The sequence below is a fragment of the Epinephelus fuscoguttatus genome, linkage group LG10, assembly GCF_011397635.1.
Source record: "Epinephelus fuscoguttatus linkage group LG10, E.fuscoguttatus.final_Chr_v1".
NCBI classification, from domain to species: domain Eukaryota; kingdom Metazoa; phylum Chordata; class Actinopteri; order Perciformes; family Serranidae; genus Epinephelus; species Epinephelus fuscoguttatus.
In genome coordinates this window covers 8,976,665-9,003,951 of record NC_064761.1, presented here as the reverse complement: position 1 = coordinate 9,003,951, position 27,287 = coordinate 8,976,665, and the positions used below count along the sequence as shown (strand labels likewise).

The 27,287-nt window shown below is 40.6% G+C and overlaps 1 protein-coding gene across 1 annotated transcript in view; it reads left to right on the top strand.

Moving 5' to 3' along the window:
• The window catches only part of gmds (GDP-mannose 4,6-dehydratase), a 220,826-nt gene that overhangs the window by 155,811 nt on the left and 37,728 nt on the right, over positions 1–27,287 (top strand). The window contains exons 8-9 of the mRNA XM_049588801.1: positions 13,657–13,775; positions 14,501–14,597. Coding sequence (XP_049444758.1) covers positions 13,657–13,775; positions 14,501–14,597 — 216 coding nt within the window. The remainder of the gene's footprint in view (positions 1–13,656; positions 13,776–14,500; positions 14,598–27,287) is intronic.

Below are 27,287 nucleotides of genomic sequence, written 5' to 3'. Positions count from 1 at the left end.
ACATGTTGATATGATCTGTAAGATATTGTTGTGGTACAACACTAAAACATAATGCTGGACCTGTCATATATACATTTTAGCCAAAAAAACATTCTCTCATGTTTTCATCAGCAGCAACAGTGGTTTGATTGGTGAGGAAGAGTGTTGAAAGCCATTAAGATGGCATAGCAACAGCTTATTATCAAAGATAGTACCAAATTATTGGAGGTTATGCACCAGAATCTAGTTTATGAGGTGTTATCCTTTTCTGTCCACTGCACATGTCCATAAAGCTTTAGTAGCTTTAGTATTTCACTGAAATCCAGTGACATGCATCACCCTATAAAGATAAATCAACAAGTTAGTATTGATTTTTATTTCTTTATTTTATTTATTTCAGTTCTTTGGACCAACAGCGCAATTTCCATCTTCATCACCTTTGCACCCTATTCACGAACACCTATTTAAAGACAGTAGCAGTCTTAACTTTGCTACAGTTGAATGCTCACAGGATGACAGATTTTCTGCTGTTGAGAGAAGTCACACAGGGTGCCCTTTCTGTTTGTTCTAATAATCCCCTAAACAAGCCTAACAAGATCACTTGCGTTATTGAAAATAGTTCCTTCAAGCTGCAAAAAGATTAATTTTTCTTGCTTTTAATGTAATGCTTGTTGTGTGTGATAACTTAAAGGCCTTGTGCAGCCACATATGTCCCTTTCAACTGTGAAGTTACCAGCTCTCAGCCAGAAAAACTGTCTCAGCAGCGGCATCAACACTTGGCTGGTCAAGAACCAAGTACTGCATATGTCACAGGCTGAGGGGCGGGATTTATCATGGTCAGCCATAACTTTGTGATCACCCCTTTTTAAAACCCAGAGCTTTTATGGATGTAAAATCATGTAAGTGGTCCTTGAAAGAGACCAACGGTGTCCTTGCAGTGTGGTCCTCCACAGAAATTCAACATGAAGTCGAAGAAGGATCAGAGCAAAACACTTGCAAACTGACAATGTAGTCCATCGTTGTTGTTGTTGTTGTGCTTGAAGTTGGCACTAGCGATGCAAGGAAACCCAAGACATATACAGTGGTGTAATGACTCTCTGTGGAAAACCATCGGGTTCTTAGAAAGTTAGCTAACTAACTACCAGCTGGCACCAGCCCAGAATGAGAACTTGGTTGGAGTTGGTGGGAACAGGGTAACAGTGGCTAATAGGCTCATTGGACAGGTTCAAGTTGGGCAGCATTATGCTATTATTTATGTTAGGTCACCAAAGTCTATCTACTGACACAAATGATAGAGGTGTAAACAGTCTCACCTTAACAGGTACAACTGAGAGAGATTTCAGTCAAGCACAAAGTGACAGTCCTGTGTGGAAGTCTAATCCAGCAGATGAATGAAAACACCCGTTGGGTGGACAACGTGTGTAGGAGCTTTACTATATCTGTAGCTTGATAAGTTAAGTTTTTGTATGAAACAAATAAAAAGAATTTATTAGAATCTGGGTTTCAAGGTTAAACTTTGTAGTTACCGTCACTATGATTCCAGGACTTTGCAAAGTTAGCTTTTATTCACCAAGAAACAGCTCCACCATCTAACTCCTTCTAAAACCATTAATTGTAATTTTTAATTTTTGTGTTTGTTGAGCAATGACATGGACCGTGCCTTTAAATAAAAAATTACAGATTTTTTGGGATTTTAACATCATTGGAAATGTTTGGGATAATGTCAGTACAGACCTTAACAAAATATACAGCACAAGTCTAGTTGTTTTAAGACATTTAATGTGGAAAAGTTACATATTATATGTTAAAATACTTTACTACTCTGTCCATACTATTCTCTGCTAAGTTGGGCTAACAGGGATGATTTTGTCATTGAGTGAGTAAAAACCCTCAGAATGTTGGTGTGTTACTTTAAGTTTTATTTGTCTTGGACACAGTCTTGATTTAAAATCCTTTGGGGACCCACCACAAGCAGCACTGTGTGAATAAAATGTTTTGGACTCACTATGATCGACTGCAACCTCCCTCCTCTGTCAGACTGTGTGACCTCTTCAGGGTAACGGGTCTGTTGTCTGTGAAAGAGCATCCTCTGAGGTTGACCACCGCCATGAAGCTCGGCCAGAAAGACATGGTCAGAGTGAAACAGACAGAACCGAGGTGCGGTCATCTCTGCGTCATCCCCAACCATGTTAACAGCAGCGTGTGCATGTGTCTCTGTGTGCGTATGTGCGTTTCGGGGTGAAGTCAGACTGTAAATATAGCCTCGTCTGTCTTCAACTCGACGTCCAGACAGTCTCTGTCTGACAAGGAAAAACGCTGCAGTCTCTGACTTTTTTGGTCAAAACACAACAGGAGAAAGGAGAGGAAAGGAGGAGGAGGAGTGTGTGTGTGGGTGAAGGGGAGGGGGTTTAATCATTTCAGCCATCTCTAAAAATAGGGGGCTCAGTAACAGAAAAAAAAGCTGTTCTGCTAAAAATCACAGCTCCATAGCAGCCATTTGGATGATGTGTGCTCCCTGAGGTGGAGCCTGGGAAAGTTAGCTGTGCGTACTAGCATGTCACTCTGTGTGTGTGTGTGTGTGTGTGTGTGTGTGTGTGTGTGTGTGTAGCAGCAATATACAGTATGCGTAAATGTAGAGCTAAATTAAATAATTGAGGTTCTTGTATTTACGCAGAATACGGTTGGAAAGCGGTCTTATTTGGGCTGATATGGCCCAGTCTTTTCTGAGTTGGCCTGGCCTACTCTAGCCCAGTTTGTCCTGGTATGGTCTGGTTTGGTTCATGATTCTGCCAAATCCACCCCTGCCCTTTACTGACTCACAAGAAGACCATCAGGGATTGTGGGATGCAGGCGGACGCCGAATAAAAAAACCTAGTCCTTATATGAGAAAAGAGACCATAGTCAAACATAACGGAGTAAAGTCACATAAAATATGTTGGAAAGGAAAACTCATTTGATGAAACTTTCTCTACTCAGGAACTCCTGGAATGCTAGCCCACCGCTCTCCATTTCAGTACTTTTAATGCACTTTCCCACTTGATATCTGTTCCCCCTGGCTGCATGTTGAAGGGTGTAGGCCGTCATTGTGCTAAACCGAGATTCATTTAAATGTTATTTTTACCAGCTGGTTTATCTGCACTGGTTTATAATGGATGGCAGGACTTAGTCACTGAGCCTCAGACTGAATGTCTCTGCAGGCCCAATTTGAGAAACATGAGTTGTTTTGTTGTTATGGGTGATTGTACGTAGTGTCACAGGAAATTGTTTTATGCAACATACTTTCAAGAAATAGTCTGCATATAGCCTTTGTGGGATCCTGTATAATAAGCTTTGTTTATTGTTCAAGGACATTCATATACTAAATACATGTTCAGATGAATATCAATGTTTTCTTCATGAAATTTCATGGTCAATATATCATCAATATTTGGCCCCAAATATTTATTTCGTATGGTGCTCTCAATGGCATACAACCCATGGTATACTGTACACAGTATGACCTCTGTATTTTCATTGTCTCTGAAAAATCTTGTGAAAATACACCAAACAAAATATTTCCCATTTCCCGTCTGTTTCCCATTTCTTGTCTGAATTGGGTTGGATGTACTGCCAAATTCATGGAAAAAAAAAACATGGGAGACAGCTTATGGTAGTGAAATAAACATTCAGTTCACGGGCATCAGCTCTGATGAACATTCCTGCAGTCACAATACCAATGGCATGCTCCATCAAAGCCTGCAACCTGTGGCATTGTGTTGTGTGATAAAGCTGCACATTTTAGAGTGACCTTTTATTGTGAGCATCCCATGGCACACCTGTGTAGTAATGATCAATCACCTTCTTCATATGCTGCACCTGCTGGTGGATAGATTATCTTTGAAAAAGGAGAAGTGTTCACTAACACAGATTTTAACAAATTTGCAACCTAAATTTGCGACTAATAATTCTTTAGTGCAAAACAAAATCAAGTCTTAGATCTTTAACTTGGCAGCAAAAACAAAAGTGCTGCATTTGTATTTTTGTTCAGTGTACCTGCTCTGCTGTGTCAAAATGTTTGTACTGATATGGATTGTGTGTCAGTCTTGTGTTGGCAGCACTGTGCAGATGTGATGTGATATGCTGTCTGGAAGAGGCAGGGAGGACTCAAATCACCTGGTATATGAGATGCCACTTAGCATATTGTTAGAGTTACAAACAGCTTGTCAGAGCCTAGAGGGGGTGTGTGTGTGTGTGTGTGTGTGTGTGTGTGTGTGTGTGTGTGTGTGTGTGTGTGTGTGTGCGGTATGTGTGTGTGTGTGTGTGTGTGTGTGTGTGTGTGTGTGTGTGTGTGCGCGCGGTATGTGTATGAGAAGATGTGTGTTATGTGTATGGCAGCAAGGACGTTCAAAGAACAAAGGGATCCTTTGAGAGCAGAGTTTCAGAGGAAGCTGTCAGACGTGTCCATTCTTCTCTAATCCGGTGTTTGGGATTATCCTGCACTGTTATGGAATGCTGTTTAACACACAGACAGTGTTGTCAGTCACTCATATGTTACTTCATACACTCTCTGTTCGCTCAGGTGACAAACATACCCAGTTGTTAAATGGCTGTGAATGTAAACTGTCTACATGATACAGGCAGCGTCTGTCCGGCCTCTTCTCTTTAACTGCTAACAGCCTGGTTGGTTAAATTACAGACATATTCTTCTTATGTATGCAAACACAAATGGCAATGCCGTTGAAACACATACATTTAAAAGAATAAATTAACTCCTGTTTTTATGTACCTAGAGAGGTGCACTAACACTTAAATCCGTTAGGGGGACTACACGGCACAGAGACTTTCCAAAAATCAGGGCTGATGGTGATCAACTCATCGCCAAAAAATGTGGATGATGGCGAAAGACCAAAATTAAATTGACAGACAGTACTGCTTTGTTGTTGCCTTCTATAGAGCTGTTCATTGCAGCTCTTTAAACTGCAGTTCCCAGGTGACACATTTTTTTAAAGCAACAGAGCTTGTAATTGTGTTTGCAAAGTTCAAATTGTGCATCCCAGGATAAGTTACTCCCCATAATCATTTATCTAGTGTTGTAGTGTAGCAAATCATAGTACAGATGTTCTTATGGTACTGTTTTCAGGCAAATTAACCACTAGACGAATCTGGGTTGGAGACAAAAATAAGTAAGCCCCTATTACTGCAGCTGCACCTCAATGATAAACTCAGGTATTTTCTTTAAAAAAAAAAAAAAAAAAATTCAAATCCAACAGTGACCAGCACAAACATCTCAGCTTCTGTTGTCAGTGCAAATTCTGTGCAAATGTGTTCAGTTGTTCTCTGCCACCCCAGTAATGTAAGTGTGATATGTTAGGGCACACAGTATGTCATCTGCATTTTGCCTCTTTCACCTCATAATTCAAGACCAACATTTCTATGTTTATCCACTGTGGAACACATTGTTTTTAAATATGAAAAATACTTGTTTTGTGGTGATAGAAGGCCAGAGCTGAGAGAAATATACGTATTTTAAAGTTTAGTCTCTTTAATAGGGACAAGGTCTTACCCACTGACATTTTTTCACAACGGCTTATACAGTACATTGTGCACTGGAAGTAGTATAGAAAAGTATACAAAAAGCACTTGCATAACACGTACAAAGTATTTGTTCATAGTTGTACAATGATAAGCTTGGCATTCAAACATTGGCCAAGTTTAAAAACTAAAACTGGAGTCAAGATTGAGATCTGTATGAGAATGTAGAGGAAGGAACCCAGGGTGTTTGTTCTTCTCTGAAATGTTGTGATGCAAATTAAGCTGTACATAATTAGAAATCTGATTAATTTGGAGTTAAATATAGTCGTATGTAAACATGTACAGTAGTAGGAGGTTATCTGGCCTCAGTGTGGTATTAGTTTTGGGGGCCTAGGTCATTCTGGAGTTGTAATTTCAATACTATTTGCCTAATCTCAGGACAAGATGGCTGCAGATGATTGCCAGTGTATCCGGGAAGTAGTGGCCTTGATGGATGTGGGTCCGAAAAGACCAGCTGATAACACCAATTTATGACGTGCATGATCGAGACCATGTTTGAGCGCGAATGTGACGTCACACTGTGTTGCATGAATGTCTTGTATCATAGCTGTGAGTGCAGGTCATTAATCTAGTTATCAGTGGTATGAGGTGGGTCTGGCAGGCTGGGGCTGTGTATGCTCCGATTCAAGGCTTCCCTCTGGCCCACGCCAGAATAAGAGCACTTTTCTTCTTATTTTTCAGACTTATGCATTCTTGTCTGGCAGCTGTGCAACCATGTTGTGGAACAGAGCTGAGAACCTCTTAAGCTACTAATGGTCTGGAAAAGCCGGCTCTGGTCGAGATCTGTAGTGGGGAAGATGTGAACCTGCAGCTTCTGCAGAACTGTTTGCACCACCATCAAGGCTCATGTTAAATTCTGTGAGAATACACTGTCTGTTGGCAAAGCCACAGTTATTCAGACAGACTCATGTGGCTTTAGTGATTAGAATATATATATTTATAGTTTGTTTGAAAGTTCGAATGTTTAACTTAAAGCTCTGTTTTTTTGTGCAGGAATTTGAATGAATCCCTGCAGAAGGGCATTTATGGCTTTCATGTGAAAGCAACTCTGTCATATGTTTGCATGTATGGGTGAGGCTGAAAGTGTAAGTGCGTGTGTGTGTGTGTGTGTGTGTGTGTGAGTGAGTGAGAGAGAAACCCTGGGGTTAATGGCATTAGCAGGCCGTGATTGGGGCTGATGGCTTTCTGCGACCATAATAGCAGCTCTATTAAGTGTTTACTGTGAGCCATTCCACATGTCAGCTGTAGTCAAGCAGGCAGAGACGGAGGACCGAGGGGCCCTAACAGGCTGGGACGCTGGGAGGGAGGCGAGACACAGAGGGGGGAAAAGGGAGGATGGAGGGGTCAGTTGGCTGCAGAAGAGGGAGGTTCAGATAAGTCATCACTTAAGCTGCGGTTTGGAGTTTGGTTTGTACTTATGTTTTTTTTTACCCCCTCAACATTCACCTTGCTGAGGTGTCTTCAAGCAAGGCACTTATTTATTCTTTTATTTTGAGAGGCTGGTTTGTAGTAGCATTTAGAATGGCTTAATCTACAGAGATAGATAATGTATTACATTCTTATACATTCAGGCATAAGCAATAAAGAGTTTATGCCTGAAAGAGCATATTTGCAGCCTTGGTATCACAGTGGTGAGAATGCACTGTGTGACCTATACAGAAGTATTCTGAGTCAGCAGGCTGCCTTTGGTTTGTACCAGGGATTTTCCCGCAGCCTAGTAGCTTTGGTTGTGCTCTATCTGTGCTCTATCTGACAGGGGCATATGGAAAGGATTAAATATAATACACTTTCAGGAAAAAAAAAGTGGCAGCCACCACAGCTGAGTACTAAAGCCATGAAAACTCAAACTGTATTAAAGTCACTGTTTTAGTTTTCACCAGAAATGTACATCCTCAAATTTGCTGATCGTGAAGAATTGCTGCTTTTTTTCACTTTGATGTAATGTGTGTGTGTGTGTGTGTGTGTGTGTGTGTGTGTGATTGCTGTTTAAAGTTTTATTTTGAAAATTACAGTACCATTAAGAAGATATAAAACCTCATAGTTGAGTATGTTACAGCAGGTTCACTCGACCAAAAGTAGTTTCAGCCGTTGGCTTTCAGCCAGTAATGTGGTTGAATAGTATTTTATCATATTAAATTCATTTAAAATCTTATTGAAACTATTTGACTAGTTTGGTTTTTAATATTAGTTTTATTGTTATTATTCAAAAAAAAAAAAAAAAAATTGGCTGATTATCTGACAGAACAGGTAACTTAGTCACATTGGTGTAAAAATCCTGTAAACCCGATATAAATCATTTCATCAGAAACTTAAAATGACGTTGTTTACATGTACACTAATATTCCAATATATAAGGCCGAATAGAGCTTTTTCCAATTAAGACATGTGAGATATGTTGTTATTATTTGGGTTTTAGGAGCATTCTTTGGACATGTATACAGCGCATTCAAAATATGCATCGCATTTGGGGTTTCACTGCAGTTTGTGACATGTGGCTTCTTGCCTGTTTATGGTCAGCTCTGTGCATTTTCATGAATACGTTGTACACAAATAAACTTGCCAACAGTTTGCATGTATGTATGCTCAGGAGAAAAGCCTAAATGTCTGGTTGGAAGGAGAAACAGGCAACATTATCAAAGGCTTGGATATCAGCAGGTTTTTGGATATGTGCAAATACTGCAACACCAACCTATTCAAGACGGTGATCGAAGGAATAAAAGAGGGAGGCTGTGTTCACACAGGCGAACAAGACTGCCACCAATGAAAAAATCTTAATTTGATGCAAAGAAACAAAATGACAAGCAGTTCCAGACATTCCACTTTTCTGTATAATGAAATATTCATTTTCATTAGCCATGCAAACAGCTTACTAGGAATATTGTCTTTTTGAAATAAGGGTAAAAGATATTTTGTGCATGTCAACATTATCAGTGTCGCAAACATTTTATACATCCATGTTTTCCTGCTGTCTCTGAACAAAACACAGCATTAGAACTTAGGTCATCAGGTTTCCCCTTGTGTGTGTGTGTCAGAATATAATTCAGGTAAAGGGGTTGTGGGTGGTTGCAGGGGTCAGTGTCTGTCTCTGAGCTGGGGTTGAGCGTGGAGTGTGTGATGGGGGTCATCCTGTGGCCATGTGAACAGGAAGGTGCGGGTTCAGTGTGAAGGGCCAAACCTCTGAGCTGTTTATCAGATAGCTAATGAAGCAGAGCAGTCCTGAGAGGGATGGGAGGGGGGCAGCAGAGGGGGACAGAAAAGAGAAAGGGGGCAAAAGGTAAAAGGAGAAAGAGAAAGAAGAGTGAGCTGATGCAAAGTAGTTTGAGAAGACGATGAGTAAAATGTGGGAATACCCAAAGTAAAGCCAGCACTCTCCCCCTCAGCAGTTATCCCTGAACGGGGTTAGAAGAATGTACCACAGTCTCCCATGATTTCACATTATTCCCACTACAATGCGCAGAAAAATACACATCATATTATTTATCACATTTCCTGGTTAAAAATCAGCAGAGGCCATATCACTCAGCTCTGGCGGTAAACATTTTCTCTGGCTGTGAGGGAAGCCGAGCCGCGTTCCCAACTCCCGTCATCACCGCCATCCAGTTTACTACAGGCCACACATTCATCAGTGTGGTCGGCAGGAAAAGGGAAAGAGCCTGCTTCATTACAAGTTCAAATAATCAGCCAGTCAAGATGATCAAAACAGAATCACAGTCTAGATGTCAGTGTTTGATATTTCACCGTTTTCAGTGATAATTAATCCTGCTCACATCGAGAAGGGGAAGGTTGAATTGTTTTAAAATGGCAGAATGTGAATGTTTTATCTGGTTAAATTCTCAGGCTAGATCTATGGTCTGTATTGTTTATGTGTTCTTAGACATTACAGTGTATATATCAGGCTGCAACTAATTATTTTTTGTCATTATTGCTTTTTTTATAATTATTATTATTGAGAAAATAGCCCCACCATTATAAAAAAAAAATGCCATCACATTTCTTATAAATTGCTCGTTTTGTCTAACCAAACCTCTAAAACCCCGAAATATTCCATTTACAATGACATAAAAGCAGCAAATCTTTACATTTTAGAAACTAAAATGTCAGCTTAGTTTCTCATTTAGCTTGAAAGGAATGTATGAAAGGATTATTTCAGTTATCCAAAGTATGTTGTGTATGTATTTAAAAAACAAAAATAGACATAAAGTTGACTTTATGTCTGTTGACTTTATGTTGAAATTCATTGTTTTCATTGTTTCCTAACCAGTAACTTATTTTCCTACACGTGCTGAAATGCTGCTTTGTTTTATCATTGACAGAGGAAAAAGACGTTCCATGTATGTTTTTCATGGTTCTACCTCCTTAAAGGTTCCCTTGTGCCGTTTTAGATGTCTAGTAGCACTGTGGAGCTGCTTTCTATGAGTGGATCCTTGTTTTGTTGATCTCCTGCACGTACACCTGTGAGGATGCACATAGTTTTGTAAGATAATTTAATTCTCTTGTCAACTTAACAAGCTCAAAATGTGGAAATAATTGGAAACACAGATTCTGATGGCACTCTGGTCGTGGAAAATTGAACATGCTTTGATTCGTTTGTTCGGCTGTCAGTCATACACCGAGGTGCTATTATTGGCTCATGTGGCAGTGTGAGAATCTGGTGTGTTCATCAGGGGCCGGAGGGTGAGAGGTCAGGCTCAGGGGAGCCATCAGTGTTGAGCGGTCAGTTGACCCTGAACGATCCTGAGATAGGATGGCCTCGCCTCCCCGAGGAGGAGCATTCCATCACCGCTGGTGTGTTTGTGTGTGTGTGTGTATGAGTGTGTTTCAGAGCAAGGCATGTGCTTATTTAATACCACAATCAGCACATACAGTACTTTAGCACATACGTTTCACAACATATCATATCTGTCTTTCCTGTTTGACACTTAGGTCCAGAGAGACATATCAGTTGGTATCAGGTTGCATGCTTCCAAAGAATAATGCCTTATTACTTTGGTGACACCCCCCACCCCCAAAACATTGCAATCTTTGTATACTGCATGTCTAACAGTCATACTACCTTTTTGTAATATTCATGGTCCCCAGAAGATGATTTTTCAAAGATTCTCTTGACCCTCTGTCCTCATGAAGAAGTATCTTTTAAAAAACAGTTTATGGTCATTTGCAGTGGATGTTTGTGGCTAACATAGCATTTATCCTAATAATTTGGTGACACCCTGACATTTCCTCTGGCACCACTTTATTGCAAAGATGTTAACTTATGTAAATTAAATATCTTAATCTAATGGCCAGATTGTTATGACATTCAGTAAGCACATTTATGCTCTTCAGTAAATAAGGGGACGTTTCCATTTTGCGCTTTTTTGTTGGTTGTGATTAGGGCCGCTCCTTTAATGTTGGAGATTAGAATCATCAGTCGGAGATGGCCTCAGTCAACTGAGATTGCATCAAGTCAGGCAGTTTGGGTTTATTTGTTTGTTTGTTTGCTAGTCAGTGTGCTGCATAGTGTACTTCTGGGGTCGTTTTGGCCCCACATTTTGCTGCAGAGTGAGCGCTCTTGACATTTACAATACTCTTTAATACAGACAGCTGTGAACACGTGCAGCAGCACTGAGGAGGAGAGGCTCCGGACCACAAGGCTTTGAGATAATATAATCTTCTCTCTACTGCTTGGAAGTGGTGAATTTACAGTTCACAATTACTTAATATCAAACAGTTCCTGGCTTTTGTTTGAAATCTAGTGTAGGCAAAAAATGTTGTTGCACATTTAGTGAGGTTAGCTTGTTTACTGTATTACGTGAATAAACTTTAAAACTTTATAAAGAAATTCAGTCATTGAATATTCGTATTGAACAGTCAAATCTGAGTCGACTGACACAATTCTGAGTTGCGTACAACTCTAGTTGTGACGAACGTTAAAGCTTCTAGGGGCTAGTCTTTTTGTGTTTGTGTCTACAAAAGACACACCTAAGAATACTACTGCAGAGGGAACACAGAATCTGCTAAATGTAGGGAGACAGCCTGCCTTGGCCCCGTCCAAGTTCATCACATAAAACATCCTGATGTGGCTGGATGGAACGCATATACACACATGAAAAATGGCACACACACGCACACCATTACGTACAAATCGAAGTAGAGCACATAAACTGTGCTGATGTGCTCCTCAGAGAATGAGACAGGCAAAGTGTTTAAGTTACCTCTGTAGAGACAGAGAGGAAACTAACTCCACACATATCCACCTTTCTGCTGTAGAGAACAGACAGCAGCTGTGTGTGGCTGGACCCATTTACAATAGGCCAGAACTAGTGGTTAACCGTGTGGCTAAAACTTCACTGCACAAGTAGTTTTCCATGCAACAGAAGAGGTAAAAGGTGTCACTTATCTTCATGAAGTGCTGGAGGTTTGATGTTCACCCAAACATCTGTAAGCACTTGTTGCATTTATCTCTTCATCTGCTCAGCTCACTTCAGCTGTTTCTTCTTTATGCATTCCTCTTTATAATTTTTTAAACTGAGTCATGCACAAAAAAATATCAGTTTCTCTATGTAAACATTTTTTGTGCAGCAATGACTCTTCAATTTCAGGTACTGAGACTACAAGAAGATGCAACTGTGTCACAACTAAAGCATTTGGACTGAGACCTAGACAGGAAATGTCACGTCTGCTTTGAGTTTTTTATCTGCAGTTTTATGGTTAGGAATCATGAACTCTTGTCTAAGATATGTAAGGGCTGACACTGAGGAGTCACAGAATATGTTGACATCTATGACTATTAATGACAATGTGAATGTACTGAAAATGAGCAGATTTAGATTTCAAAATACGTTGGTTTTAGTTTCTTGCTCTGATAGTTTACCAAGAGTCCATACTAGAATGAACTGAAATCAATCAGCAGAATTAATAAAATCGAACTGATACCCACCCTTACTGTTTATACATGTCCATGCATGTGGGCATTTGTCTGTCTGTCTGTCTGCCTGCCTGTCTGTCTGTCTGTCTGTCTGTCTGTGTCCCCTTCGAAGCTCTTTTAATCAGGCTAGATGTGCCAGAGGTCTGCAGCTCTGACCTGCTGGCTCTGGTTCACCATAAATATTATGGAACCACGCACAAACGCCCTCGCTGGCTGTTTAATATAGTGCTGGGTCCACTAAGGGACTCAGACTATCAGCTTTCACTGGGTATATAGGCTAATGATAATACTGCTTGTGCTGTGTAGTTAGAAATATAACTCAGAACCATAGACTGTATAAAAATAATGGATGTAGCCACTGTGGCATCACCCACTGGGTTGCGGACTCACACTTTGAAGCTTCGAGGTATTTTGGTATTTTGGCTGTCGCCATCTTGGATTTTTGGAGCAAGAAGTGACTGTATTTGGACAAGCGGGTAGAGCTGTGGAGGAGTGACAGGTGGATCTGACTGAGCGCCCGAGGACCCTATCTGCAGACAGCCTGTCAGTCGCAGCGGCAACACCCTTAATTATTCGTAATTTTAAACCTTAATAAAATGTAAACAAGTAAGTTGTACAAAAATGCAACCACCTTTCACTTACCATGGAGCGGGAAATTAGCTATATGGACAAAACTGTTATTTGTACCAGGCTGTAAACATGTTTACAGCCTGCTGTAAAGTTGGGCATTTTAACATGGGTGTCTATGGGGATTAACTGACTGTTGGAGCCAGCCTCATTCTTTATCATTAAGCCCCAGTTGTTGTCACTTAGTTAGAACTTGATGCTACTGCACTTTAATTTCTGGAAAATTTTCATCTCCTTAACTTTGCCATTAGTTTTGGTGCCACTGGACCATGTCAGTTGTGTGTGAATGTGTTTGTGGGCATAGGTGCATATGCATTCATGGCCACGTGTGCATTTGTGTGCCAGCACCACAGTGGGCCTGTGGGAGTCCACTGTCCTCCTTTCCCACGGTATTTGTCCCATGAGCCCCTGCAGTGACGTCAGGGCAGAGGTACGGGCGAATGCCCCGCTCAGAGGTCGCAGGTTCATTTCCTGTCTGTCAGCACCAAGTTGGGCAGGGTCCAGCGTGGAGCCCTGAACTGTCTTTATGATCTCTCAGTGGTTTAACCTCTCTGTCCCTCTGTCTCTTTCAGGCTATGTGGCTGATGCTACAACAGGAGGAGCCGGAGGACTTTGTCATAGCGACGGGGGAGGTGCACAGTGTCAGGGAGTTTGTGGAGAAGGCCTTCAAACATGTGGGGAAGACTATTGTGTGAGTGCTTGCAGACACACATACACCATAGTATTTCAGACATTATATGAATGTTTTGCCAATTTTACATGTCTTTGTAATGAATAAGCCCCCAAGTCACTTTTCCATAAATCACAGTATATCTGTGAACACTTTTATAACACTTTGAACGCTTTTCCACCCTGATTTGAATGCTGTCACATCAACAAAAAGGTCATAGCATGCACTCATAGAGATACTAAATGCACAGTTTGCATCTTCTTGAGAGTTCTGTAATAAATTTGTCATATAATTATAATTTTTCATTTAAAGGTTAGTTAAATAAACCTAATAAACCACAAAATAATATGAGAGAACATGACATTATATAAGACAAGGCTATAAAATGCAAAAAAAAGTAAATAAATTTAAGAATCAGGCAATGTTACAGATTCTGTGAGGCTGTATTTTGGAAGAGGCTGTATTTTGGAAACTTCTGTGCTCTGCCACATCTCAGTCCCCTCCTCTGTCTCACCTCTAATTCACCTCCCTCTTGTGTCTTGGAAGACACTGACATGTTGGTGAAGGCGTATGTGACGGCTGTGTTGGTTTCAGAAAATAAAGACAGGTGACATGTTTTGTCTGCACAAGATGTTAAAGAAACAAACCACACAAGAAGTTATCAGGGAGACGGCGGAACATACAGCTGAGCCTTCCAGCAGCTGTGGGAATTTTTTTCCTTCCTGCTAATATTTGTGTCTTTTCAGGTGGGAAGGTAAGGATGAGAAGGAAGTTGGCCGTTGCCAGGAGACAGGGGTGGTACATGTGAAGGTGGACCCTAAATACTTTCGTCCTACTGAAGTGGTAAGTCAAAGTTTTCCCTTTGTTTGAGTATGTATTGGTTGTTTATCGTGGTTTAAATCATTTACTGGCTTGAAATTTAGGCATTAATACCTTCTTAATGGAACAATATTTTAACAACGTATTTAAGAGTTATTTACTTGGTATAACATCAATGGGGCTAGAGTTTAGCTTTCTTTGAAGGAACTCAAAGAGATAGTATGAGGTACTTCACCATAGTCTGTGTATTACATACAGCAGTTGTCAGTCTGCACGCTCCAAGTTTGAAAAGCGGTCTGGAGTACCACCATAGAAGCAAAGCAATGCACTGCTGTGGATGGAGGCTTTCAGCAAAATGTGTTTTAGCCACTTAAAAAAAGGCCCACCTAAAAAAAATCAATATCAGTCTATGTGGATGCTATATTGAGAATATTTTCACAGTTTACCTTGTCGTCAGGCAGCCCTGTCTTTTGGTACTACATTTTCACAGCTGTAGAACTTTGCTATGTCTATGCAAAGATGCAACTGTGCTGTGCAGTGTATTACACCGAGGGTCAAATGTTCAGGTCAGAAAGTGAGATCAGACTAATATAAAACTTCACTTTCAAGATTCAAGATTTCAAAGGAAGTGCTTTTCTTTTTCTTTTTTGAGCTTTTCAAACAAAGAAATGAAAATAGCTGTGGCTAGTTGCACTAAGCATCAGCACTTCAGCTGCAAGACTGAGACAACTTAGCATTTGTGGTAAACATTTCTCACAAGACAGTAATGTTAAACCACCGCCAAATAAACAAGAGAGAGTGAGGAGCACTGCTCTACCCATCCGTCAGGTACAATTATGCTGAAAAGCAGCAAAAAAATGAAACAACTCACCAAATAACCAGTAAAGTGTTAGGCACTTGCATCCTCTAGTTCAGAGAAATTTTAAAATAAAGTAATGTTGATCAAGTCCAGGCAGCAGTAGCTCTGTAGGTCCATGGACATGGGTTTACAGTTCACACAGTTAGCTTGGGCTCTTTCTCGACCTCCAGTTTCTACAGAAGTTCCCTTCTTTTTTTCTGCAGGTTCAGTCTCCCTCTTCAACAGTTATTTTTCTGTATACACTGGTACATAAAGATATTCTTTAGTCTTCTGTAACCTCACAAAACACATTTTTTTGCCATAACTCAAGGATTCTTATGCTAATTATGACAAAACTTAACATAAATATCTAATAGGATCAAATGATGAAATGATGACATTTTATACTGAAAAGGTCAGAGGTCAGTATCACTGTGACATCATGATATTCTGCATTCCTGTCCATTATTCAGCACCATATCTCAGGAACAGAAGGGGAATTATTTAAAACTGTAAGAGAAACTTGACTGGTACAAGGAGGCACACAACCACAGGATGGCAATTTTAGTTTTGTTTTCTTGTATTTGTTATCTCTTCCATCAACAGCTGAAAGTCTGTCCTAGACAGCATAATACAGTGCACGACACCACTGTGCTTATGCGTAGGAATACCAAAGTTCAATAGCTGAGAAAATGTAGTGCCAGATGAAAGAGGCTGTCTGATGGTGAGGTAAAGCGGTAAAATTATTTTCAATGTAGCATCCACTTAGACTGATAGCTATTTCTTTACAAAGACCCTTTTTAAGGCATCTAAAATACATTCTGCTGCTGCCCCCTGTCCACAGCAGTACATTGCTGAACTATGGTGGTACTACTGCCTGCTATGCCACCCAGGGAGCGTGCCCACTGTTGTTTGCTGTGGGTAACACAGTGACTATGAATGGTCTCTTACAAGTCAACTTTAAGAAATTGGAAGTATTCCTTTAATGTGTGTTCACATTAGCATTAACTGCATTAGCTGACACATTTCCCATTGTTCAGTCAAAATTATTTTGTCAAATATGCTCCTTGATATTAACATAAGAAGCGCTGCTACAGTCTCTGACTACACCTACAGCAAAGTTGACAGCAGTTGTCCTAGTCATGTGTGTTGGTGTGTTGTGTTGTTGACATTACCTTGAGTAACACACAGACCAGTGTGATCTTCACGCTCTGCATATTCATTTGTACATTTGACTTTAGAAATTCATGACTTCAGCCAAAGCTTACATGTCACGTAATGATAACTCAGAGGACCATACTGGTGGTTTTCCATGTTTAAGCTAAATAACTACAAAAATGTGATACTTACTTATAAACTGAATCAAATGGTTTGTAATATCTGATGTCTTGCTTGCTGTGCAGTTTATCAGGCAGGACTGCAGACCGCATCAACACACTTCACTCACTGCTGCAGAATGAAGGTGGCCTACTATAATAATATGCAATTCATGTAGTTCTCTATAATTCATGACATAGCGCAGCACATATTTCCTGTTCTATATACCTGACCTTAACATAAATGTAACATGTTTTGTCTGCATGTATCTGATCGCCGGTCATTGTGTCTGCGACCGTACACTTATCAGCTGTAACGGGTCCAGTTGACAGGCTCAGGCTGCTTATTGTATGCTTTTAAACAGCTGGAAACTAGCCAGTCCGCCTTTTTAAGAGTAATGTAGGCTGCATCCTGCCAGTTGGTGCTGAATGGGTGCTCATATTCAGGCAGCAACCTTGAATTTTTTTCTTTAATAAGAAGGGCGTGTGCTGGATTGACTCACTCAGCTGGTGAGGCAATTCTGCTGAATGAGAGGTTAAAATTATGAGTCTGTTTTATCAGCTTGCACATGGAAAAGTGTGCCTGTACTCATGTTTATAACAGCTGTGAGCATCAAAACCAAAAGTGAACCATCATATTATCCCTCGATTACTCTAGGTGTGAAGTGTCTGATATTTGGGAGGTCTTTCTCTCATCGCTGTGGCCCAGGGGTATTGTGGCTGCTCCCTGGGGAGAGTGTAGGGTTACCCAGGGGTGTTGTGGCTGAGATTAGCTGTCAGGTTCTCAGTTAAAAGCCTGGAGCGCCCCTCTGCTGAGCTTTGGCCTGGCGAGATTAGAGCTAAGATCCCGTTGAGTGATAGCGGAGGATTAACAAGGAGGCCCTGCTGACTGACTGCTGAGGTGATGGAAGCACTGGTCACACACCTGGGCCTGTATTCTTTGTGCATGTTGGCTCATTCATTCAAGATCTTAACCCTGAATCCACACTGAAAACTAATCCAGACACTGGTCAAGTCAGCCAATGGTGACCTATCAGTAAAGGAAAAGTTGGATGTAACAACAGCTTTGAGATACATGAACAAATGGGCGATATTCCCTGTAGTCAGTAACTTCCTACCCATCAGGCAACGTCCATCAATAAAGCTAGAACTAATTGCAACATACGCTTACAGACTTATTTAGCTGATGAAATTTGTGAGGGTGGCTCTTAGGCAGCCAGAATGACAAAAAAATAGTTTATGTAGAGATTAATTGGTGAATTTGAGAGATGCCAAATGTCCTTTTTGAACAATATTTTATAAGTTAAGGGACCAGAGAAACAAAACCTCCTGTACATTGTAATGCAATCCAACACAACTACCCTGTAATAAATCTGCGGTCTTTGAGATATTGAGTTATTTATTATTATTATTATTATTATTATTATTATATTGGAGGTTAGTTAGGTGGCAGCTGGTGTTTGTGGTGTTGTTGTATTGGATTGCAGGGGGTGCTGCAGGGCAATATATTGATTATACTTGATGTATTGTTGCTTGTTGCATGTAGGATGTATGAAATGACTATATTTTGAGCGTCAGGTATAAATTGTCACAATTTTACTTCTTTTTTTTCAGCCAAAGACACAAACATGATACATTACACACACTCCATCACCCATCCAGACCGCTCTCCAGGGTGATAAGTGCGTGAGCAGGCCAGGCGTGTGTTTTTGGATCTGAGAGGCACAAGTGCAACTTGCAAATATTATTAATATATGAACTGGAGAGCTGTTCATTTGTTTCCTGCTCACAATGAATAAATTGTCAAGTTTATCTGTGCCACTGTAGTGGTTTAACTTTTTGCTGATAGCTAACCGAACCGTAAAAATACATCAACACTTCGGGCCTGAGACAAGCTGGGTGCTTCAGAACAAAACCAACAATGATTTCCCTTTGATTTATTTTATTACTTAATTTAACTTCATTATAACAGTACTTTATATAACTTTATGATAATTGTAGTTTTATAACAGTACTTTGATTTTATTACAACACTACTTTATTTGACTGTGTTGTAACAGTACTTAATTTATCTTTATTGTAAGTTGTTTATTTATTGGTTTAGTATTTTAGTAGTCTACAGTAGTTTAGAGGAGATTTCAAATTATTAAGATTTTTATATTGTGTATCGCTATAAAGCCCACAAATGTTCACAATATTATTTGAAGGCCATATTGCCTGGCTCTAATTGTATCATATTTAAAGATGTCTCAGATTTTTCTCCTCCATATTAAATTTTGTGTGCTCCTGATAGACAGGTGCTTATGAAAAAAGAAAACATTTATCAGGTTATGTTCCTGCACAGTCAGCTCTCAGTTTATCAAAGATACAACATTGTTGTCATGGACCTTTGTCAAGCATTGCTCTTCCATATAAGGGAAGTAAACAATATTAAAAACACCTTTTGTTGCAGAGAACTCCAATACAATGCCACCACTAACTACAACCTCAAGACATACTATTCAACCCTTTAGCAAACAAAATAGTCTTTTACTAATTCCACTGTGATGTGGAAACGGCATTGTTTAATCTTTTAACCACAGTTTAAGATAACGAGAAGGAAAAGGTTCAGTTACAGAAGGCAGTTTCTCTGCTCTGTCTCACTGTCTTTTCTTTTCTGCGTGAGGGGTTAAAGAGGCTGAGGAGTGTTTAACCTCTGACCCCCTCAGACAGGAAGTGACTGACACCAGGCTCACAGCTCAGCATTGTGGCTCTCCTGAAGTGGAAATACCTGTCATCAAGTAGTGTGTGTGTGTGTGTGTGTGTGTGTGTGTGAGTTGGTGTGCATTAAGAATCCAGCTGACTAAGACTCTCTGTGTGTTGTGTTTGCTGTTGAGGTGCAAGAAAATTTGGACTAGTGTGGGGCCTGTGTGCAGATGTGTGTGTGTGTGGCTGTACGTAAGAGAAGTGAGTCCTCAGGCTGTGTGCTAATATATATGTAATTCATCATTATCCCTGTCAGTGTGTGTGTCTGACATAAGCTCATTTATCTCCCAAGCCCCTTGGGACAGGGGCAAGCAACCAGGGTGGGGTGTGAGGGGGTTAAATATGCAGGTGTGCTTCACATGTGGTGTAAGTGTGTGTTTCTTTGTGTATAACCGTGCGTGCACTTGTCTGTGTTTATTTGGGGTACAATGCCCCGAGGCTTCAGAGGTGACGGCGAGTTTGTCTTTGTTTGTGGGAGCTGTTTACTGGATGTGAAACATGTAGGTTAAAAAAGAAAAGTAAAGCTACCACCATTTTCTGCAGATGTGAAAGCAAAAGATGTGTGGTTTGAAGCCGTCAGGGTTGTTTTGAAAAAAGCTCCAGGTGAGTTTAAAACTGCTCCAACTGTCATGGCTGCTGTTTGTTTCCATTGTATTTGCAGAGCTGCCAATCTCGCTTGTCAGCTTGTGGGTTTCTGCCAGCGCTGAGGTTTGGCTCAGGTGAGCGGACTCTGCCTGAGCCTTTGCAAAGGTGTGTCACTGCATATTATGCTCTAATAGTTGCGATTAGTTTTGGTTGCCAGGTGATACACAGTATCATGGCCATGGATATTTCTGGTGTGTTCCGATGTTTCCCTTTGTCTGGTTCTCATGGTTGTGTTTAGACCTTGTTGAGAGATTTACAAGGCTGGAAATGATCACTGTCTATGTGTGAATGAGGTTCATGAAGGGCGCAGAAATCCTAAAATTCATGTGTGAATTAGTACACAATAATAGACAAATTAGGTGGAGTAATCTTGCGCTTAGGGGTTTGTGCATGTGTTTTGTCATGCAAAGTTGAGACAAGCATATGTCAGAAAGAAGAAAAGTGCAGACTACAAAAGCCATTACAGGGGCACTGCAGCAATTTAATTTTGCACCATACAGTAAGTCAGGGAGTTGGATTTTAATAAAAGGATTCAATTTGTTTTCAGCCAACATATTCTGATTTTTACTCTCTCGTATGGGTCCAACACAAAAAATGCTGAATCCTACGCTTCCTAATTCCGAAGTTTCCAAAGACTGACATTCAACTCTTCAATTCAACACACAAACCCCTGCTTGTAAACAGTAATAGATAGCATGATTCTTTAGTTTGACTGCGTTATTAAACAGCTCATAATGTGTTGCTAATGTTAGATAAACCGTGGTCCTGATCACCAGCGCTGACAAGTGGAAGTGTAACTTAGCTTGCAAAACACTGCTACTTAGCTATACCTGCTTCTCCTCTGATACTCCTTGTTTCACTGTGGCATTATGCTAATGATGTGTAAGGTTTGTGTTTACATCTAAGGTTCGTGACCTACGGAACTCTTGCTGTCTGATTCTGTGTTTTTGAGACTGTCACTGGCACAAACTGCAGTTCCATGGCGAAACTATTAAGACATGATTTTGGCAACTTATTTCACTCATAATATGACGGCGGAGGCTCATAGTGCTCTGCGGCGCAAGATAAAGGCTTACCGGCGACATAGAAGTCCAACTCCAGGTCCAGTATTTTCCTCTTTCGTTGGTGTCATAACTGCCCAGTAGTACCTGGACAACCGAGCCATGGCAGCACACAGGTATGTTAGAAACAAGCCGTTCACATTTCTCTGTTTGTGTCAGGTAATGGCCCACAAACCTCACTGCACTTTAGGGACTGTTCTTTACTTATGGAGGGACTGTTCTTTACTTGTCAGGGGAGGAGGGTGGCTGGTTGATTTTTATTTTATTTATTTATTTTATTTTGATCCCCCCATGTTAATCACTTATTGATGCAGTTAGGGATGGCCAGGCTGTCGGCTGGGTGGAGATAAGTCAAAGTGTGGCGTAGACGAGGGACCGGGAGAAGTGGCAGACCTCCAGGGAAGCCTGCTCCGTTCTCCCCGCGGTTAGGGACCATTCGCCACAGTACCGCTGCTGGGCAGAGTGGAAATAAGTCCTGCAGAGTTTCAGATAACATTATAAAAGATAATTATATTACAAAGATAATATATATAACATAATAATATTAAAGACAAAATTAAATTGCAATACTTTTTCAAAACTTGATGATTTTACCTTTCTGTACATTTTGTATACAAATTCATGAAATAATTTTGCTTGTAAATGTCTATTTGCATCACGTTTATCACGGAAAACACATTATTTGATCAATTTACATTGTGCCCCTAAAGTTCTTTGTGTGCTTCTTACTTTTTCAACTTAGGAGCACATGTGCTCCTTGGGAAAAAAGTTAGCGTCAAGCCTTGCCCCAGTTCGTCATTAGAATTTGCATGCATTAAAATTTTTACTCCTCCAGGAAAAGCCATCATAAACCTGATGACATCAATATGAAATAATCAGGGGTATTTCCTGGACTTGACAAAGCTCCGCCAAAGCCACAGAGGATAATTTTCATGACCTGTAAACTGATCTTTTGTTACATGTAAAATTACTGGAGAGACCTTTAAATTATAATACGTAGAAGGAAAAATCCAACATTATGTTAATATAATATAAAAATAAACATGATCCCACAAATAGTCATTTGACAGACGTTCTAAAACAAAATCTACAATCACAATTAAGTTTTAATGTTACTGTTAAGTTTTAATGTTTAATGTTACTCTGACTTCTAATACAGAAATATTGTTTCCTTTAAATGTCATTCCAGTTTCCCTTTAATACTCCCATCACATAATTACTATCCAGTATAGCAGTTTGATTTGGCCCAAAAATTTATTAAAAAAAAACAAAACAAAACACATGTACAATGAACTGATCTTGTGTTTTTGAGGTACCTAAAAACTTGTGTCATGTGATTAACAAGAGCTGTAGAAGTTCTTTGAGTTTCTTTCACAATATTTGTTGCAAATCCCAGTTTGTCTCAGTTTGATTTGGAATTGTTCATGGAGACTTAGTTTTGGACTGCAACGATAATGTTTGTACACAAGTCAGTATGTGCATGTATTTACATCAGTGCGTGTCCATGTGCATGCACACACTTGTGTGTGTCCGTGCTAATGCAGCCTGGCTGTCATTCTTCCAAGTTCATGTGTCGCTGTGGGGGATAAACTGCTGCGAGTTGAGTGACAGCGTTGTGGTTTTTGTCCAACATCTCATGCATAGGAGGAGGAGAAGTGGTGATTAATGGGAAGTTGTCTCTCAATCTGTCTTTATCTTTCTCTGTAGCCCATCAGTGTTTCGTATGACTCCTCCACTGTCATTTTCTTAGCACACCTCCTCGCCCTTATGACCCTTTTGCACTTACGTCTGTGTCTCTGTCATAGTGATGTAACGAGCATTGATCGGCAACACAGGAATGCCCTTCCAGGCAAGATTATCCTGCTGTAAGAAAAAGCAGTCAGACACTTGCCCCCTTTATCACCTACCACTTACTCACTCTGCCGAAGATCTTTCCATCAGACAGCCAGGACTGATGATGGAAGTAGACTCTGAGTATTGTAGGACTACAACTATAACAATATCCCTCTTGTTTTGATTGCTTATATTGAAGTTCCATCAAAATGGCATAGGAATGGGCACAGGTTTTTAGGAGTGAGGGAAAAATGAGTGAGAAGAATGTGATTTCATACATGACCAGATTCTTTGATGACAACAGCATGCTCTGGGCATCAGATTTGATCAGTTTTAGCATGATGCATAGCTCCCGAGTGTTCCACACTATCTTTATCAATAAAATCTAGAAGTTGTCTTTGTCTATTGACAGATTGAAGAGATTTCAATCTATGAGCTATCATTCTCTTGGCAGCTGTAAGGCAGGCTAGCCAGAGGCACCTCTGCTTGAGTTCCAGGGTGGAGCCGTTTATTTTTATCTAATCTCTTTTCATCAACAATCTTTTTTTAATTGATAAGACAATATTAGTTTAAAAAAAATATATATGAAAATAGTAGGAAAGTGACATCTTAAATGATAAGCTTGATTAATGACACCAAAGATTAATTGATTGTCAAAATTGTTTTTTAATTTTCTGTTAGTCAATTAATCAAGTAATTCAGCACAAGATCACTGTTTGATCATGACGCTGATTTATTGTGGCTCACAGTGGCATGAGTTGGAGGCTATTTATCTCTGCGGTATGTTTTGATTGACAGAGAGGAATCACCATCAAAAGTTCCCATGTACCAAAATGACTAATGTAAATTAGGCTTTGTTAGAGTCACGTACACACATTCCCTGTAGTGCTGCCATGTTTTGTCATAACGTGAATGATCATCTTTTTATTTTAAACACGCAAGTTAATTCTTGCGCAGCACAAGCAAGTGTGAAAAGCAGGATTACTGCATACCACTGCTGCTGCACTGGCCTGTGTGACTCAGAGTCTTGAGTTTATGCTGCAAACACATTAACAGACACACTAAAATACATTCCAGGTTAAGGTTTATCTTTGTGTTCATGCAAAGAGAGGAAAGACGCTGATCAAATAAATCCTGCTCTTATCTTTGCTCTGACCCCAAGCAACATCCTGATACTGCGTCAGACCATGTTCTGGCTGGTTAGTGGTGCCGTTGTTTGTTATTTATTGGCAGTAGGAGTCCTCTGAATGCTAAATTTCACTTTTTTCACACTGGATGAGAGCAATAACTCAAAGTTAAATGCAAAATGCTGAAACTTTATGCAGAAATTAAAGAGCTCCTGCAGCATGGCGAAAACTGGCATGAAATGTTACGCAGAAAAATGCAGGTTGTATTCGCACCTGTGAGATTCTTACAGAGCAGTTGCCAGGCCTGTTTTTGTTTTATCCAGGCTGTAGGTAAGAATCAAAAGCTCCCACATCAGCCCCTAAAAATAGCCCTGTTGACACACCACACCTCAGTGTCTGTCAACCTCCTGTCCATGAGTGGGTATGCATGTGCAAGAGTCTCAACTCTAAATTTCCTTCTTGCTTTGGATGGCTGTCATTCCAGTAGTGAGATGTACGTAACGAATTCACCAGAAACGCATGCTGCATATTCTCAAACGTCATCATTCCTGTCGTCATTGGAAGAGTAGCTCAGACAATGGTTCCAGTGACTCTGGAGAATAAAGACGGCGGCTGTTGTGGTAACTGTTTTTATAACTGTTGGCAAGCAGAGTTATCCTACCTGTTGAGGTCATCAACATGACAAAAACATACCTGACTGATCGGGTTACTGAATAATGTTTTGCATTGTCAAGCTTTATTGAGTTTAAAAGATAATTCTGCCCTTGAATACTATGCCACAGTTAGATATGATCAGTGTGTGATGCATTCCTTGTGGCTTTGTGATGAAGTGTTGTGACCTGCCTCTACTACTTCAGTTAGTGATCTCATGAGTCTCACAGTGTCTTTTGATTGCTCCCACAGACGGGGCCTCAACTGAGCAAAGGTGGACATGAGAAAACCTGCTAGCTAGTGGGAAAACTAGTTTGCAAGCAGTGTGTTACTCAAACCCCTATTAAAGCCATCGCAGAGTACAAGGTACAAGACCCTGAGCCCTGACATGCATATGCACAAACAGCCTAGTCACCAGAAGACAATGTTGGCATTGTACGTTTATGCAAACCATGAATGTGTTACATGTGCATGTTTCATATGTATCATACCAGCATTTTTTAAGTGATGTAATATATGAGTTGACATTGTCACTGGGAGGTAAAAGGGGATGATGTATGGCATTACATTCAGGTGAGATGCTTGCCAAGCTGCAGACCACAACCAACAAACAACAAAACTGATTTAGTGAGTCATTTCTTTGTTTGTAGCGGCTTTTTAGGCACCAGACGTGGGGGTTTGTAGCAATATGTCACTGTTTTTCCTGCAGCTTACTAGGCACATGAAGCTGGTCTTTTTTATCGAGACAGTGCTTCTTTTCCTGCTGCGATAGTAGCATGAACATTGGTTGTGTATATGTTATATTAGACTTGCCTTATAAATGACAGATGATAACCTGTGACCACTTCATTTCATTTATTTATTTATACAGCAAGGGAATTAAAAGTAACATCATGTGTTACAGTTAAGACTGGCGTAACTCAGTTAAAAACTGGTTTTCAGCTGCTATCTGTTATGTAACAAAAACACATTACAATACAAAACAGAAACAATCAGCAGAGGCAAAACAACAAAACACAGACAGCTATATAGACATTGCAGAGTAGTGGACTGAAATGGAGTGAATAAAATGGTCTAAGCTGAATTGTAGCTGCACTTTAAATGTCTTTGTCCAAATATTCAGAGTACCGAGAAAAACACAATGTATGGTACTCATATATTACTTTGTCAAAGTGTGTTTGAGCTCATTTTTCCTTGAACCATTTTCAACTTGAATTGTTGTTGCAAATGTTTGTTGTATAATGTGGTATGGTACAATATGTTGAAAGTATGTATTAATATCTGGCAGTATACATGTGTGACAATAGTCGTGTATAATAACAGTAGAAGTATGACTAATGACTAATGATGGCAGCAGCAGCAGCAGCAGGAGGCATCTGGCAGGACCACGACAGCGGCACAACCACACACGTCACGCTGTCCAGGCACCGCTGCGATATGAGTTAATCTGAGAGACAGTGGAGCACAAAGGCTCCGGAGAAGAAGCCAAGTTAGTGACATCCAGAATGGCCGGGTTAGCAAGATGCAGTAATAGAATACCAGAGAGAGAGAGAGAGAGAGAGAGAGAGAGAGAGAAGAAGAAGAAGAGAAGGTGCCCGGTGTATTATAGGGGGGTCCTCCGGCAGACTAGGCCTAAGTCAGCCTAACTAGGGGCTGGTACAGGGCAAGCCTGAGCCAGCCCTAACTATAAGCTTTATCAAAGAGGAAAGTCTTAAGTCTAGTCTTAAATGTAGAGACGGTGTCTGCCTCTTGGACTGCAACAGGAAGATGACTCCACAGGAGAGGAGCCTGATAGCTAAAGGCTCTGGCTCCTGATCTACTTTTGGAGACTTTAGGGACCATGAGTAACCCTGCGTTCTCAGAGCGCAGTGTTCTGGTGGGATAATAAGGCACTATGAGCTCTCTAAGATATGACGGAGCGGATGTGGCACTGGTGTTGACGTGCTGACGTATTGTGGTAAGCGAGTTGTGTCATTTCCGGTGTTTCTGTGACAGCGTCTCTGTACTGCTCTGGTGGATTCTACTAGCCTGCTTTCTCACTTCAGTTGCTTTAACGTTGCTTTAACGTCTACTTCAAGTCTTAACCCACACTGGTTCTGTTTAAGCACTTAACGTTATAGCTCTCCTCCTTTCTACGACTTTCTCACTAATCTCTTAGCTGTTGTTTGCACGTTACCAGCCTTGGTAGCTACATTAGCTTTACAGTTAGCGATGGCTTCTCCCTCTGCTCTCTCTTGCTCTGTGTGCCAAATGTTCACTTATGCCTCTGCCTCCTTTAGCGACAGTGGTAATTGTAATAAGTGTAGCTTATTTGCTGCGTTGGAGGCGAGGCTTAGTGAATTAGAAGCGTGGCTCCGCACCATGGAAAACCATTCAGTAGCTGCGGTAGTTAGCCAGCCCCCTGTAGCCGCGGAGCCACATAGCATAGCCTTAGCCTCTGCTAACTGTCCTCCGGTAACTCCCGCTCAGCCGGGAGGTTGGGTTACAGTTCGCCAGAA